Source organism: Rutidosis leptorrhynchoides, chromosome 1 (genome assembly GCF_046630445.1).
Source record: "Rutidosis leptorrhynchoides isolate AG116_Rl617_1_P2 chromosome 1, CSIRO_AGI_Rlap_v1, whole genome shotgun sequence".
NCBI classification, from domain to species: Eukaryota; Viridiplantae; Streptophyta; class Magnoliopsida; order Asterales; family Asteraceae; genus Rutidosis; species Rutidosis leptorrhynchoides.
This window is the reverse complement of record NC_092333.1, coordinates 520,692,075-520,707,664: the sequence shown is the minus strand read 5'-3', so window position 1 is coordinate 520,707,664 and position 15,590 is coordinate 520,692,075. Positions and strand designations below refer to the sequence as shown.

The following is a 15,590-nucleotide window of genomic DNA, read 5'->3' as shown; positions in this document are numbered from 1 at the left end:
TACAGAACACCCAAATTTTAAAGCATATTGTACAACATTTATATAATAATTGTATTTTAATTTTCTAAAAAAAATTTAAAAGACATTTATTTATTATTATTTTACTCTATATACTATTAGACATAATGTAGTACTATTCACTTACTATTCACCGACAGCGACATTTTTAAAGCTTTAATAACTTGTACGTTGCGCATAGAGCGTTGTACCCACAAGGAGTACTGCACTATTCATCTACAGTTAAAAAAAATTCCCAAATTGTCCCCCTCATTCTTCCCTACAAATTTTACTAAAAGACCGCACAAAAATGTTGGCCCGATTTTTTTAAACAAATTTTCTTCAAAAAAAAAAAAAAAAAAAAAAAAGAGAGAGAAAACGATTGAGAAATTTCCCCCCCTCATTTTTCCCTACAATTTTCCCTACACTTTCGTCAACAATGACTCCATGACGTTGCCAAAAAATGACCACAAGAAGGCGCGGCAACGCGCGCCCGACAAACACCAGTTAATAATAATAATTATAATTATTATTATTACTAAAAATATAAATACTCAACTTTGAGCAAATTTTATTATTATTTACTTTTAATATAATAACTATTATAATTATAATTATATTATTATATTATTAATATTCAAATATGGATTCTTTTTACGAAATTAATTACGTTACATATGTATGCGAAAATACGTGTTTATATATTTGTAAAAATAACGACAAGTTTCTTAGTCAAACAGGTCATTAAAATAAATGACTTTAAAATTTACATTCACTTAATATCTAAAACATGTTATTAAATTGTTTCGTTTAAATAAACTCGTGATTTCACGAGTACAACTCTCTAGTGCGGGTCATTAAGTGAATGTAGAAAACTAATGTTTATCGTTAACAGTTTCTGCCCACTCATAAAGATGGCCCTGCTTAACGCAAACAAAATAGAAACTGACCATACTATCGCCAGCGTGGATAGTCCCCATCTCCACTGACTGACCCATTTCATGCTCTAATTGATCACTATGTACATCTAGTTCACGTTTAAAAAAAGAAAGAGATCATAGTAGCATGCATTTATCGTCGCTACAAGGCCCAACATGAGTGATGACAAATAAATGCATCAGAACAAGCTCACACAGTATTGCAACGAGTACATGCGAAAATGTAGAAACAAGGTATGGTACTATCGAGTAGCAAAATCTTTGGTTCACAGATTACCGAGTATAATATTATTCCAATTAGGTGCAACAGTTTAGGACTGTAGGCTACGTCATCAATATGTGTTAATTGCATAAAGTAATTAACTTTACAAATTGAACAGGGTCATTGTTACAAAACCTAAGCCGATACGTCCGATTCCATTAAACCAACTTGATTAGCTAATCTTTACAAATGTAATATGCCTAAAGTCACAATGTAGTTTCAAGAACCGATAAAGGCTTTTTACCACCGAAGCTTGGCTTGAGTGGTATGGGGGCGTGATCCAATTTGGGGTACTGTCAACCCAGATTCGATTCTCATTCCAAGCAGTGAGTTTCCAACCTTTGATGATACTGTCAACATCAATGCGATTTGGGAAGGTCTCTGGGGGTTTTCCCAACCTTCGATGGTACTGCCAACATCGTCGTGAATTGAGTTTCCTCCTAACGCGTGTGCGAGTGACAAATTAGAGCATTCGATGTCGATATCCACGTTCTGAAAAAAAACCAATAAAATTTTGACATTTGAATTAATTTCATTAAACAATGTTTTTTAAGGTTTGAAACCTTAACATTACCTACAACCAAGGGCTAGGTTTCACCTACCAGACATGGTAGCGATCGTTTTATTGCTAAAATAAGCGAACGGTCAGGATTAGATCCACGGTCCTGCCACCTGACCAACAATGACTATGAAATCACTGGCAACGCTGTTAGGATTAGAAAATCGCCGTCGATAAATCAGCGTCAAAAAACCACCGTCGTTTAGTACATAAAAACTCACAAATCATGATTCATGACATGGAAGTAATGCAGTTTGTTATACTGAATGATAATAAGATGAAATAACTATTATTCATCTGAAAACTGAACAAATTATGCTCTACTCTTTTTTGTACACAAGTAAATTTCAACTAACAACACTAATGCCGCTCACAAAATGACATTCTGTATGTTAAGAGAAAGTTAACTCAACAACCGTCAATAGTAGTACGGTTAGCTGCTTCGAGTCAAAGCCATTTCAAGTTCCAGCAAAAGTTAACTCGGGTTTACATCCACTTGCTTTTGCTTGCACGGTTAGCTGGTGGTGGCGTTTTCACATTCCTTTTTCCATCAACACCTAACCACAATCATCGAAAAAGTACACGTAAAGGTTACTACTTTTCTTTAAACATATAAACATACACTAAACTTTCAACAAATATGACTTACAAGGTTCGACTCCTCGAACTCCTGTTAAAGACTGACGTCTTAATGGCTTACTAACTGTAACTGATGTTGGTGATTGCACCTCATTAGTTTTCTGTTGAACCCTGCACAGAAAAATGATATAAACCTGTTTACATGACATGATTAAACAAATAAAATTTATTTATTTTTTTCAATAATGAACTCACCGTTTTTCATTTCCGTTGATCAGTTTTCCAATGGTCCTGAGTGATTTCCTTATATGTGACGAAGACTTCATTTCTGATTGACGAAAATTGCCATTTGTTGTACTCGTCCTTATTTCAGAAGAGATTATGATTTCATTTCTAATCGACACTTGAGGCTCGGGTGTTTTCGGTAGCCTCACTTCGGTTTTCATATGTCTATTTTTTGCAGCAGAATTTGGACCCATGGGGCTCTTTGGAGGTGGCCCACATTTGTTCTCGATGCTCAACCTTCGTGGACGAGGTGGTGTTCTTTCTTCAGCTGCTGCTGTTTTTTGTCGTTGTAACGGTGATTTTGCTTCCAGTTTGTTGACTTGTGCACTATGTGGCTCCTTTTCGCCTAATTGTCTTTTCAGGGTCTCAATCTGTTCTTTAAGATCCATCACCTCTTGACTTTCTTTATTCAAACGGGCTCCACCGAGTTCAACAGTCGAGGCCCGTTGAGCAAACTTTAGTGTACTAACTGTTTCTCCAAACGAATCACTTTCAGGGCTCACATGTGCAAACATCAATGTCTTTGCATTTCCTCCTGCACATTTATGAAGAAAACAAATTAACTTAAAAAGTCATCTGTATAAATCTATTTTTCATTTGCAGGTAATATTATTTATATAGATTACAACCATATGTACCTAATGAGTTCTGAAGGAGTAATGTAAGTTTGCTGTTTCGGTAAGGTATGTATGAACTCTTCTGAGATAAAGCTGTAATTACATCTCCTAAACAAGAAAGGGACTTGTTTATGTATTGAGCTTCTTTTAGCCCGTCACCTGTAACTTCTGACTTATCGACCCGTTCGCTTCCTGCTAAATCCACCAAATGAAGGCAACTACGTATCGTGCCTCCATTCACATATTTTCCATGTACATGCACTGTTAATATGCTGAAAACATACACAACAAAATATTTACTTTAAGTTTTTTTACTTACAATCGGAATGACTAACAAGATATTTGTTTTGCTAAATAAGAAACGAGTCAGATGGGTGGTATCGGACGGCTAATATTTTCTAACTCTATCTAACGCACTGGATAAAACCAAAGTCATCAAAGATGACTCGATACTAACGTGTTCTATTTGGTGCACCGCATAGAGTCCGGGTAAACCAGCTGCACTAAAGTGACCCGTTTTGATCATTAACAGATCAAACAGGTAAAAGGTATCTTAGTTAGTTAAACTGTGTGGAATGTATTCTAAAAGTATAATGCAGTCTGACCTAAATCATATTATAAAAAATAATACTAACAGATTATTTTCGAACTTAATAGGGTCCTCGTAACTGTATTTGACACATTTGGTAAATGTATCGAAGAAAACAACTAAGTCGAGTTAAACCAATTAATCCAACTTGACCCAGTTTGACACTTTGACTTGTTCTCCTATTTGGGTTGACTCCATATATCATTAACAAGCAGTGTTTGGTGTTTGTGCACTCATTTTAATTCATTTTGACACTCATTTTAATTCATTTAGCCTTTAGTAAAGATAGAAACGATAGGAAGGTTTGTAGTTTGAACCTGTGGGACCGGCTACTTTGGTTGTTAAGTGCTGTAGCACTAACTGCACGATTCACTTGACCGCTTTTCATTAAGTTTACAACATCTGTTGTCGACATCACAGGGAGCATAGTGGCATCAGGAAGGCTCAAACCATTTTCAGCTGCGCAACTACGAATCTCCAATCTGTTGGTGGATGCAAAATCAACGGTGAGAAGATCTCTAACTTGCTCGTTGTATATTTCCACCATTTGAACATAAAGCTCGTACTTTACATCATCTTTTCTTGTATTCGATAGATCAAACAAATCATTCAGAGCCAAATAATTGATTCCCAGGTCTTTTCTTGATGCACCAGTGGGCCCACACTATCAATACCAACCAAATGATATTAGCATCACAAACTTTACTCTAAAATGTGCAGATAACAGTTTTCAAGATTTTATTAAGCTCACCATTGTATGTGTTTTACCGGATCCTGTTTGTCCGTAAGCAAAAATGCACACGTTGTAACCGTCCATAACGGACCTTATAAGTGGTTGTGTGTCCGCAAACACCTCCTCTGGTTGAGTGTAAAATGTTAGTTTCACGAGATGATTAAAATGTAGAACAGTAAAAAACAGTTTAGTGTAGTTACCTTGAGTGGCAGTTGGACCAAAAACACGGTTGAACTGAAATAACTTCTTTCCATCTTTATGTGGTTTTTCAGGATCCATAACTACTAATGAACCATCTTCCCCAACATAGTCAATAACATTCTTTGTGTCAGTTCTAAATGCAGGTCTGATCCGGCTATAAACTCGAATGTTCCCTGATATATGTACAATATCAAGGTTTACTTCAGTGTCTAATAAAGTTTGATAATGTTAATATAAAAATATAAATAAATTTATTATATCATATTATATTATATACCTTTTAAATCTTGGACCATGTTGTATAAGGTTCGATTTTCGTTGAGAACCTTGTGATATCCCTGGGCAGCCTCGGACAACTCCATAATTTGACTCTCTAAAAACAAGCATAATTATAAGTACTTTCATGCCATTAGTACATAGAAAGAAAAAAGACTTGCTTAACGTTAATTAGCAACTTCAAATACCTATACGTTTAAAATCGTTTTGTAATTGTGACTGCATATCCCTAAACTCAGCTTGTGTGATCAAGAGCAATGCCTTTAAGTTCTGCGGCGTGAAATTATTAACAATGAGTCAGCTATTTAAATCTTGATGTTCAATTTAGTATTTTAAAAAAGTTATTGATAGCATACTTGTAGCTTTTTCTCTTGTGCTTCAACTACCTGCTGGTGGTTTGAATCACCAACTTGATCAGGCTGCAGCATAGTTTTCAAAGATAATAATTATTACAGCAAAATAAAATAAAAAATATAAAAACAAATCAAATATTAATACCATCATGGAAGGATCGAATCCACATACTTGTCTGTTTTCAATTGTAGATGAATTTGGTAGTGATGAAATTGCTGAACTCATAATCGATCCACTACCTTCTTTTGATAGATTTTTAATAACTGGATTCGACTGATATGTAAAGAAGATTATCATTTATAAATATTGATGATATTATGACTTTAAATAAAATAAAGTTTTCAATAGAAGATGATACATACCTCAAGGAACTTGTATCCAAACTGTTCTTCTAAAGTGGTTAGAAGCATCTTACTAAAAAACTTTAAGGAATCCTATAAAACATTAATTTGATTACAAGCTGTTCCCACTTGGTTTCACAACATGATATACGAAAAGGTAAACAGTGGTTACCGTATTTTCATTACGCAAAGAAGACAACAAGTCACCGTTATAGTTCTCTTTAGCATCAATCATACAGTCAGCTAAGGCCTTGGCAATTGAATCTACATAGTACCAAAGAGACACACTTTACGATAACAATCAATCAAATCATTTTTTGGATCCAAGATTCATATGGGATATTAGTAAAAACAGTTAATCAAACAAACTTCACTACAATTAATTTTCACATTCATAGAATAAAAGATAGAATATGTAAAACCTTCAAGTTTCTTTTCATCATTTTGAGATGGTGACGGCTTTTCGCAATTGGCAGATATATCGAACACCCTGTTAGCGTCTAACCACGTAGGGCTTTTACTGTTCGAACGCAAAGGCAATCTCAAATTATGCTTAGAATAATAACATCCATTCCCATCTTTTCTCAATTTCCTCTCATTATATTCTTTAAGTCCCAAAATGCAATCAACGATCTTTGTAGACGAACCCCTCTCCAAATTATCCTAAAAAAACACTTTTCACATTAGTAAAGTTCATAAGTAAGATATGTATAGATATTTCATCATAAACATATTTACCCTTTCGAAAACCGAAGCTTCAAATACAGGCAACTTTAATCCTTCAACTGCTTTCAAAAAGTTTCTAACATTCTCAAAGAATTGATAAGCAGGTAATGGTTGAGAATCCCATGTAAGTTCTTGAGATGGAATCTTACTAATCTTCACAACCTTCATAAAAATTAATCAAACATCATCACTAATCGATAAAATTAACGAACTTACTAAAATCTTGAAGACCTAATTCTGCAATTAATGATTTATATCAAACTAAACACAAACATACCTTTGGGACAGACCCAGGTTCAATCTTGTTAATTAGATCACAAAGAATCAAACCATTTCTTAAGCAAGAAATAAATTCTTGTTCCGACGGTTGTTTCGGTATTTGTAACGGACCCACTATACTTTCAAGCCATTCAGTAGCTTGAAACCTCCTCCGAACTACAAAAGTTTTAAAATTGCATAATCAATAACACGTTGTATTGCTTATTGCTTATAAAAAAATCAAAACAGATACGAAATTATTAAAATTTTACCAGATTCTTGGGCCTTTCTTGAAGCCAAATTCAAATTCAAATCATTCCCTTCTGTTAATCCAATCACATCCATTTAATATAACAAAATCAAATCAAATCTTTCATAAAAGGAAATTAAACCAAATTGAAGATAAGGGATTTGTAGTGAGAGAGAGGAGGATTGAAAACCCTAAATCCTAGAGAGAGAAGGAGTAGTGAATTGAGTATCTTGTGGGTTATTAAGGTGAATTATTAAGGGAATTTTTTACAATTAAGGTTTTAGAGATATAGAAGAAGACCGTTAAGTTGCTTTTTGAATTCAAATGTGTGGGGTCAATCGTTTGGTGATGGATTTAGTCGTGGACGTTGATTTCGGGGCACGATCGGACGGTTGTGATTACATGTGCTAATATGGGCCACTGGGCCTTTTGACTCCGGATGTGATCTGTTACATTACAGTTACATTACAGTTACAGTAGGAAATATATGAAAACCAGAAATCATAAAGATTAAAATTACTTGGTTCAATCGGTCAAACAAAAACCATTTGTACAATTATTTTCTGTAATTAGTCAATTAATTAAATATAAAGTAGAATATGATATGAAACGAATGCACATTTGCAAGTTTAAAAATTAAATGGATTCGTAGAAGATTTTTTTTATGGCATTGGCGGATTCGGTAAATATTTTGGACGAGTGCAAAACGTTAAAAGTTTGAAGAAAGTAAAAAGACAGGGCAAAATGTCAACATTAACAAACTCATATACCAAATGTCGGACTTTAACATATAGTTTCACTGATAAAAATTCGGTTGTCGGGGCGACTAATCCTGGTTACCCCTTAATAGATCCTCCCTTTGGCATTACGATTGTGATATTTTTTTTAACAGGATATATTATATATTATTAATCTAACCACCTCCCTAGCGAGCACCTAGAGAGGGGACAAACAACACATTACACCGGCTTTAAAAGCTACGAGTTCAAGCAACTCTACCTCTACGTGTAACCCAATTAAACGAAAACATACAAATAGAATCAAATAAATCATGTTTCGTCATCGTAGAAGTAGAATAAAAACGAATTCCAAAATCTCCAAATGAGCCAAGTAGCAGCTGTAACTATAATAATAAACGATCCGTCTTCTCCGAAAAAGCATTCCAATCTGCAAACTATGCTATCCATTGGACCAAACGTTGAATCTCCGCATTTGAATGTCGACCCAAAATCCTAATTTCCTCTGTACATCCTAGCCTCCGCAATAGAACACTAAAAAGCACATGGTACAAATACTCGACTCGATGTGAACAAAGAACACAATCAATATCATCGATGTTCATACTCTGAATCAAGAAATTAAGACGAGTAATGGTCCTAAAATAACTATTATATTTATCTTTATGTACAACTCACATAGTAATCATATGAAATCTACAAAATAAAAGTCATCAATATCTTTAAAAGTCAAATATTCAATAGCAATGTCCAAGGCAGGTGCTTTAGGTAATTTAGAATGGTCTAATATGAATTGAGCCTTGTATAATAACGTTTAGTTGTTTTAATTCTTTCGTGTCACGAAAGATGGGGAAAATTCGACTGGTATTGTTATGAGTCTTGTAATTTTTATTGCTGGTTGTATCGGTATTGGATATGACTTGTGTTTTTGTTTCTCTATTTGAGCTTTTAGAATGTCAGACTTTTCTATTACTAGTATTTTTATGAGTCTTGTAATTTTTATTGCTGGTTGTAGCAGTGTTGGGTATGAATTGTGTGTTTTGTTTTTCTATTTGAGCTTTTAGAATGTCAGACTTTTGTCTTGTTTGTCTTGTTTAATACATTTTTCTTCCTTTGTTTAAAAAAAAAAAAAAAAAAAAAAAAAAAAAAAAAAAAAAACCCTTGAGGACTGCATTTATAATGATTTTACAAAAAACCACTGCATGTGTACAAAAAGTTATGGTCTTATATGATACGGAGTATGGAAAAAATTTTGAGAAAAAAAAAATAAATTTTTATAACCAAATGGAAGGATTCATTTAAAAAATGAAATCCTACAAAAACTATCGAGTTCAACTAAACAGTCAACATATCATAAACTAACAACTAAAAAGTAACGACAAACATTGACAATGATCGCACAAAATAAAAGAGAACCAACTCAACTAAATTACAAAGGTACCCAATCAAACGATGAAAGAAAGATTAGGAGCAATCTAAGGTTAAGGATCAAAACCCGATAAAAAGCCAACAAAGGAAGGATCAAATATCCTTGACAAACTTGGAAAATTGTTGCATTTCGCTCCTTGAACCGATCTACGTTTTTTGCTTTTTTGATTTATCCGTCTTGGCTAGAATTGATAAGTAATATGATAGGAAAATACCAACGAACGTTTGCTTCAACGGTATCAAGCCTCGGTGTGGAAGGGCCCGCGATTAGTTGCCAAGTAACCCGAGTTCAATTCCTGGAGGCGGAAGGTTTTCTCTCCAATTTCATGCGATTAGATGCCAAGCAATTCAGGTCCCGCGATTAGTTGTCAAGCAACCCGGGTAGGAGTTTCCTTCTAGCGTGTGTGGGTGCAAATGATGAGGGTCGTTGAAATAAATGATCCGCTGATGCAAATTCGCCGTTCAAACAAATATGATAAGAAAATATACATTTAATCATGATAAGTTAATTAAAGAGTATATTGGAATTTGGATCTCATCTTAACTCATGAAATTTCAAATTTCCACGAGGTTTAACTTGTAACGTTAAACAATGTCCTTTCATTCAAAAGGATTTTTATTATTTGACCATTTACAATTTTGCTTTTTACTCTAAAATTATAAAATTGTTATAATTCAGTAGGCTTATAACTACCTTTATGGCTGATCTTAGCAACAAGCCTTCTTATAAATATATATGAGCAGAGATAAAAGAGAGAAGAATAAAATTTTCTATATCAGTTTATCTTACAAGGCTAACACAGATGATATATTTATATTACAAATTTTACTATGCAAAGTTCTATTCATATGCGTGCGTATGAATTATTAAATTGTCATCCACATGTTTTTTAACTTTTAGTATCATAACACTTCCCCTTGGATGGCAATTTATTAGAGATCAACTAGTACTGCCTCGTTAAAAACCTTGCTAAAGAAAACCCAGTGGAAAAAAACTTTAGTTAAGGGAAAAAGAGTGCAGCATAGAATTGACTCTCCCTCAAGTAGACATCACCGATCTGTTACATCTTTTGAACATGCCTCATGCCAATATTGTGAACGTGTGTTCTGAAAATGGCAGTTGGGAGTGTTTTATTGAAAAGATCAGCAGAGTTTTTGCTGGATTGAACATATCTCATTTCAATCTGGTTGTCCTTAATGAGATCTTGAGTGTATGAGAAGAATTTAAGAGGTATGTGTTTTGTTCGGTCACTTTTGATATACCCTTCTTTCATCTGTGCTATGCAAGCTGTATTATCTTCATAGATAGTTGTTGGACTTATCTCGCGTTCTAGTCCACAAGAATCAGTAATGAGTTGTGTCATTGATTTCAACCAAAAATATTCCCGAGTAGCTTCATGTAATGCAGTCACTTCGGCATGATTTGATGATGTTGCAACAAGTGTTTGTTTTTGAGAACGTCATGATATTGCAGTATCTCCATTTAGGAATACATATCCATTTTGAGATTTAGCTTTATGTGGATCAGAAAAATAACCTGCATCTGCATAACCAACCAAATCTTGTTTTGATTCGTTAGAATAAAATAATCCTAAATCAGTAGTTCCTCGAAGGTATCGAAATATGTGTTTGATCCCATTCCAGTGTCTTTTGGTAGGAGCTGAGCTGAACCTTGCCAACAAATTAACTGAAAAGAAATGTCAGGTCTTGTACAATTTGTAAGATACATAAGAGCTCCAATTGCACTAAGATATGGTACTTCTGGTCCCAGGATATCTTCATGATCTTCACAGGGACGAAATGGATCAGTGTCAACATTAAGTGATCTAACAACAATAGGAGTACTTAATGGTTTTGCCTTGTCCATATTGAAACGTTTTAAAATTTTTTCCGTATAAGTTGTTTGATGTACAAGTAAACCATTAGGCATATGCTCAATCTGCAAACCAAGGCAATACTTGATTTTTCCGAGATCTTTCATTTCAAATTCTTTCTTTAGAAGTTGAATGGCTTCATGGATCTCTTTATTTGTACCTATGATGTTAAGATCATCAACATAAACGGCTATGATCACATATCCAGATGTTGTTTTCTTAATGATTACACATGGGCGAATAAGATTATTGGTATACCCTTTGCTTATCAAGTAATCACTTAATCGTTTATACCACATGCGACCCGATTGTTTCAACCCATATAAAGACCTTTGTAACTTGATTGAGTACATTTCTGTGATGACCCGGGAATTTCTGACCAAATTTAAACTTAATCTTTATTTGATTCCGACACGATAAGCAAAGTCTGTAACGTTGAGTTTAAAAACTTTTGAACTGTTTACATGGATTCAATTACCTTTGACTGTTTCCAAGGATTCACGAACAATTATTTGTAAATGAATATATATATATATATATATATATATATATATATATATATATATATATATATATATATATATATATATATATATATATATATATATATATATATATATATATTAAATAAGTATAAACATAAGAATATATACTATTTTGAATAATCGGAATTTAAAATGTAAAATAACAATTAAAATAATTAAGTACTATTAACACATATAAATATATACATGTTATTATAAATCTATGATTCCTGTTAAATATATATAGAAATATTAACTATTCAGTAAATTTCATCATATAATATAATATTACATAAATAATAAATGATATAATACAAGTCTGAATATAATTGATATATTAATACTATTATCATTACTTTCATTATTATTATTATGGTTAATACTAATATTAATATTTGTATTAGCAATATTATTAATTCTAATATAAAATATATATATATATATATATATATATATAAACATATATAAAATTTGAAATGTATAAGTTGTTATCTTAGTGTTATTATTAATATTATTATTATCATTAATAATATTAATACTTTTATAATTGGTGTTAATAATAGCATTATTAATAAATTATTAGTATCATTATTATTTAATATTACAATTAATATATTTATTAGGATTATTGATATTATTATCATTATTATTAAATTATTTATTATTAGTCTCATTTTTATTAAAATTAAAATTTAAGATAAAGGTTGTATAATTAATATTAATATTAATACTATTATATTTAATTGCAATACAGATATGGATATAATTGATATACAGTTATAGAAATTCAGTCATATATATATTTATATAAATCCGTATATTCAGTTAAGAAAAAAAATATTTATACAAACTATACGTATACTAGTATATATATATATATATATATATATATATATATATATATATATATATATATATATATATATATATATATATATATATATAAGGTAAATACGTATTTTTGATAAAAATCCAAATTAAGTTTAGCATCACAATCAAACTGTATCAAGCTTTATCTAAAGTCGTCAATCCAGTACAAATAAAAATCCAATCACAGAAATAATCGTCATTCAGTTAGCCATCTCTTTCACTTTTTATTTATTTATTTTTTTATTATTTTCGGTACTGAACAACAAATTCAAGTCGACTGCAGTTTTATATATAATTGATATATTTCAGTGTTATTTAATCCATACAACCTTCTATCATCCAACAAAGTTTATACATTGTATTTACTGGTTACCAAATTGTCAAATTATATCAGAAAAGGGATAAAAGATACGTGTTTACTCTGCTCGTGTATCTAAGTTTGAAAAATTCGATTTTTCAAACAATTTAAAAATGTATTAATGCCAATTGGTTAGGAATCATTCATATAAACTATCTGGAATGTTTCAATTACAATTATTTAGTATCGAGTCTTAATTTCTGAAGTCAAACTCTCAAATTCAAAGTCAACTCTTTTGTTCATAATGAAATTCGGATTCCAGTGGATGTCTTGGGTTTAATTAAGGATACAGGTAGTTTCTAAAATAGTTTTGAAACCTATTTGGTGTTGAAATTTTTGTCTGAAGGTGTCTAAAATTTTAAAACGCGAATTGAGTTTATGAAGTGCAAAAACGGGTCTGAGGAGGTTTTTAAATTAATTACTGTTAAAACGAATCAATTGTTATACGTTCAATTCGTTTTCTCTTTAGTTTATGAATCCAAAACCCAACTCAATTGAGAATGGTTAGCTTGATTTGATTTCTGGTCGAATGGTGTTGTGAAGAAGATGATGTAGGAAACAGAAGTATATAGGTTAAATAAATACGGATGTAAGTATAATCAGAAAAAAAATATGGGTTCGAGTGGTTAGAGTGTTTGGCCACTGAACGGGAGGTCTCGGGTTCAAATCTGGTTCGAGGCAATATTCTTTTAGGGCGTATTTCCTCTAAGGTAGTCTCATTTTCTATTATTATTATTATTATTATTATTATTATTATTATTATTATTATTATTATTATTATTATTATTATTATTATTATTATTATTATTATTTTTATTATTATTATTATTATTATTATTATTATTATTACCATTATTATTAATGTTATTACTACTATTATTGTTATTGCTGTTGTTATTGTTATTGTTATTGATATTATTAGGATAACATTAATATTATGATTTATATTATTATCAATTTTTTTATTAAGCAACATCATTAAGTATTATTATCATTACGATAAACATAACACAAACTAGTTTTATTATTATTAATCTTAGTATTAGTATTACTTTATAAGTATTATTGTTATTATTAATGTTACTATAAGTAATATCACTATTATTATCATTATTATTACTTTTACCATTATTAGTATTATTACCACCATATTATTATTACTATCAATATCATTACTATAAAAACTAATATGATTACAAAAATAAAAGTTTTAAAGATGATGTTAAATTTATAAATATGAAAACTATAAATACGAATACCAATGTTGTTATGAAATTTACATGTAAGATAAAAAAACAGATTATTATTAGTATTATTATTACTATCACTATACTTATTATTGTTATTATTACAAATATAAAACTTTATATAAAAATACATTACCATTACATTAATATTACTTGATACTATATTTTATCAATAGAATGTTAACAATTAAACTATATTAAATTTAATATAATAAGTATTAATTATATACCATGTATGAATTAAATATATTAAATATATCCATATAACATAATATAACAAATATATTAATAATAATAATAATAATAAATAAAGTTGTTTGATTACGATATATGTCTTAATAAATATACAAATGATATAGGTTCGTGAATCCGAGGTCAATCCTACACTTATTAAATGACGTCATATGTATTTTTACTACAAAATACATTAGGTGAGTTTCATTTGCCTTTTTACCCTTTATATTTTTTGGCTGAGAATACATGCGCAATTTTTATAAATGTTTTACGAAATAGACACAAGTAATCGAAACTACATTATATGGTTGAATTATCAAAATCGAATATGCCCCTTTTTATTAAGTCTGGTAATCTAAGAATTAGGGAACAGACACCCTAATTGACGCGAATCCTAAAGATAGATCTATCGGGCCCAACAAGCCCCATCCAAAGTACCGGATGCTTTAGTACTTCGAAATTTATATCATGTTCGAAGGAGGATCCCGGAATGATGGGGATATTCTTATATGCATATTGTGAATGTCGGTTACCAGGTGTTCAATCCATATGAATGATATTTTTGTCTCTATGCATGGGAGGTATGTTTATGAGAATTGGAAATATGAAATCTTGTGGTCTATTAAAATTATGAAATGATTATTTATGATAAACTAATGAACTCACCAACCTTTTGGTTGACACTTGAAAGCATGTTTATTCTCAGATACGAAAGAAATCTTCCGCTGTGCATTTGCTCATCTTAGAGATATTACTTGGAGTCATTCATGACATATTTCAAAAGACGTTGCATTCGAGTCGTTGAGTTCATCAAGATTATTATTAAGTCAATTATAGTTAGATATATTATGAAATGGTATGCATGCTGTCAACTTTTGATGTAATGAAAGTTTGTCTTTTCAAAAACGAATGCAATGTTTGTAAAATTTATCATATAGAGGTCAAGTACCTCGCGATGTAATCAACTATTGTGAATCGTTTATAATCGATATGGACTTCGTCCAGATGGATTAGGACGGGTCTTCACAGTTGGTATCAGAGCTGGTATAACGCCGTCCATGTGTGGTGGGTTAGTCGTAAAGGAGGTTCTCACAGTGTTACCTGTGACGAAGCATTGGCTCTTACTCCTTGCAATCCCTTACGAGGGTTGGCAGTAGCCGAGAGGCAGGCCCTAAAATCAGTATCTGAGGTACACTCAGTGGTCACCAGGCGGTTAGCTAGGAAGGCACTGGGTGGGACGGTGGTTGTCCCCACTGTAATTTCAGTTGGTATCAGAGCGGTGGTCGTAGCGAACCAGGTCTTGCATTAGTGTGTCTAACTAGAAGTTGTTAGGATGCATTAGTGAGTCTGGAC

At 31.6% G+C, this 15,590-nt stretch overlaps 1 protein-coding gene across 1 annotated transcript; it reads right to left on the bottom strand.

Annotated features, from left to right (window-relative positions):
• Positions 1-2,178: 2,178 nt before the first annotated feature.
• Positions 2,179-7,060, bottom strand: LOC139877013 (kinesin-like protein KIN-14L). Its single transcript, XM_071864423.1, has 17 exons — positions 6,988-7,060; positions 6,735-6,892; positions 6,470-6,619; positions 6,154-6,394; positions 5,904-5,995; positions 5,753-5,824; positions 5,556-5,663; positions 5,393-5,434; positions 5,225-5,306; positions 5,038-5,133; positions 4,760-4,933; positions 4,578-4,684; positions 4,144-4,490; positions 3,259-3,509; positions 2,591-3,155; positions 2,406-2,506; positions 2,179-2,313 (listed from the first exon to the last, which is right to left on the bottom strand). Exons 1-17 carry the CDS (start codon positions 7,058-7,060, stop codon positions 2,243-2,245), a joined length of 2,730 nt encoding a protein of 909 aa, XP_071720524.1. The 3' UTR covers positions 2,179-2,242.
• Between the last annotated feature and the right edge of the window lie 8,530 nt (positions 7,061-15,590).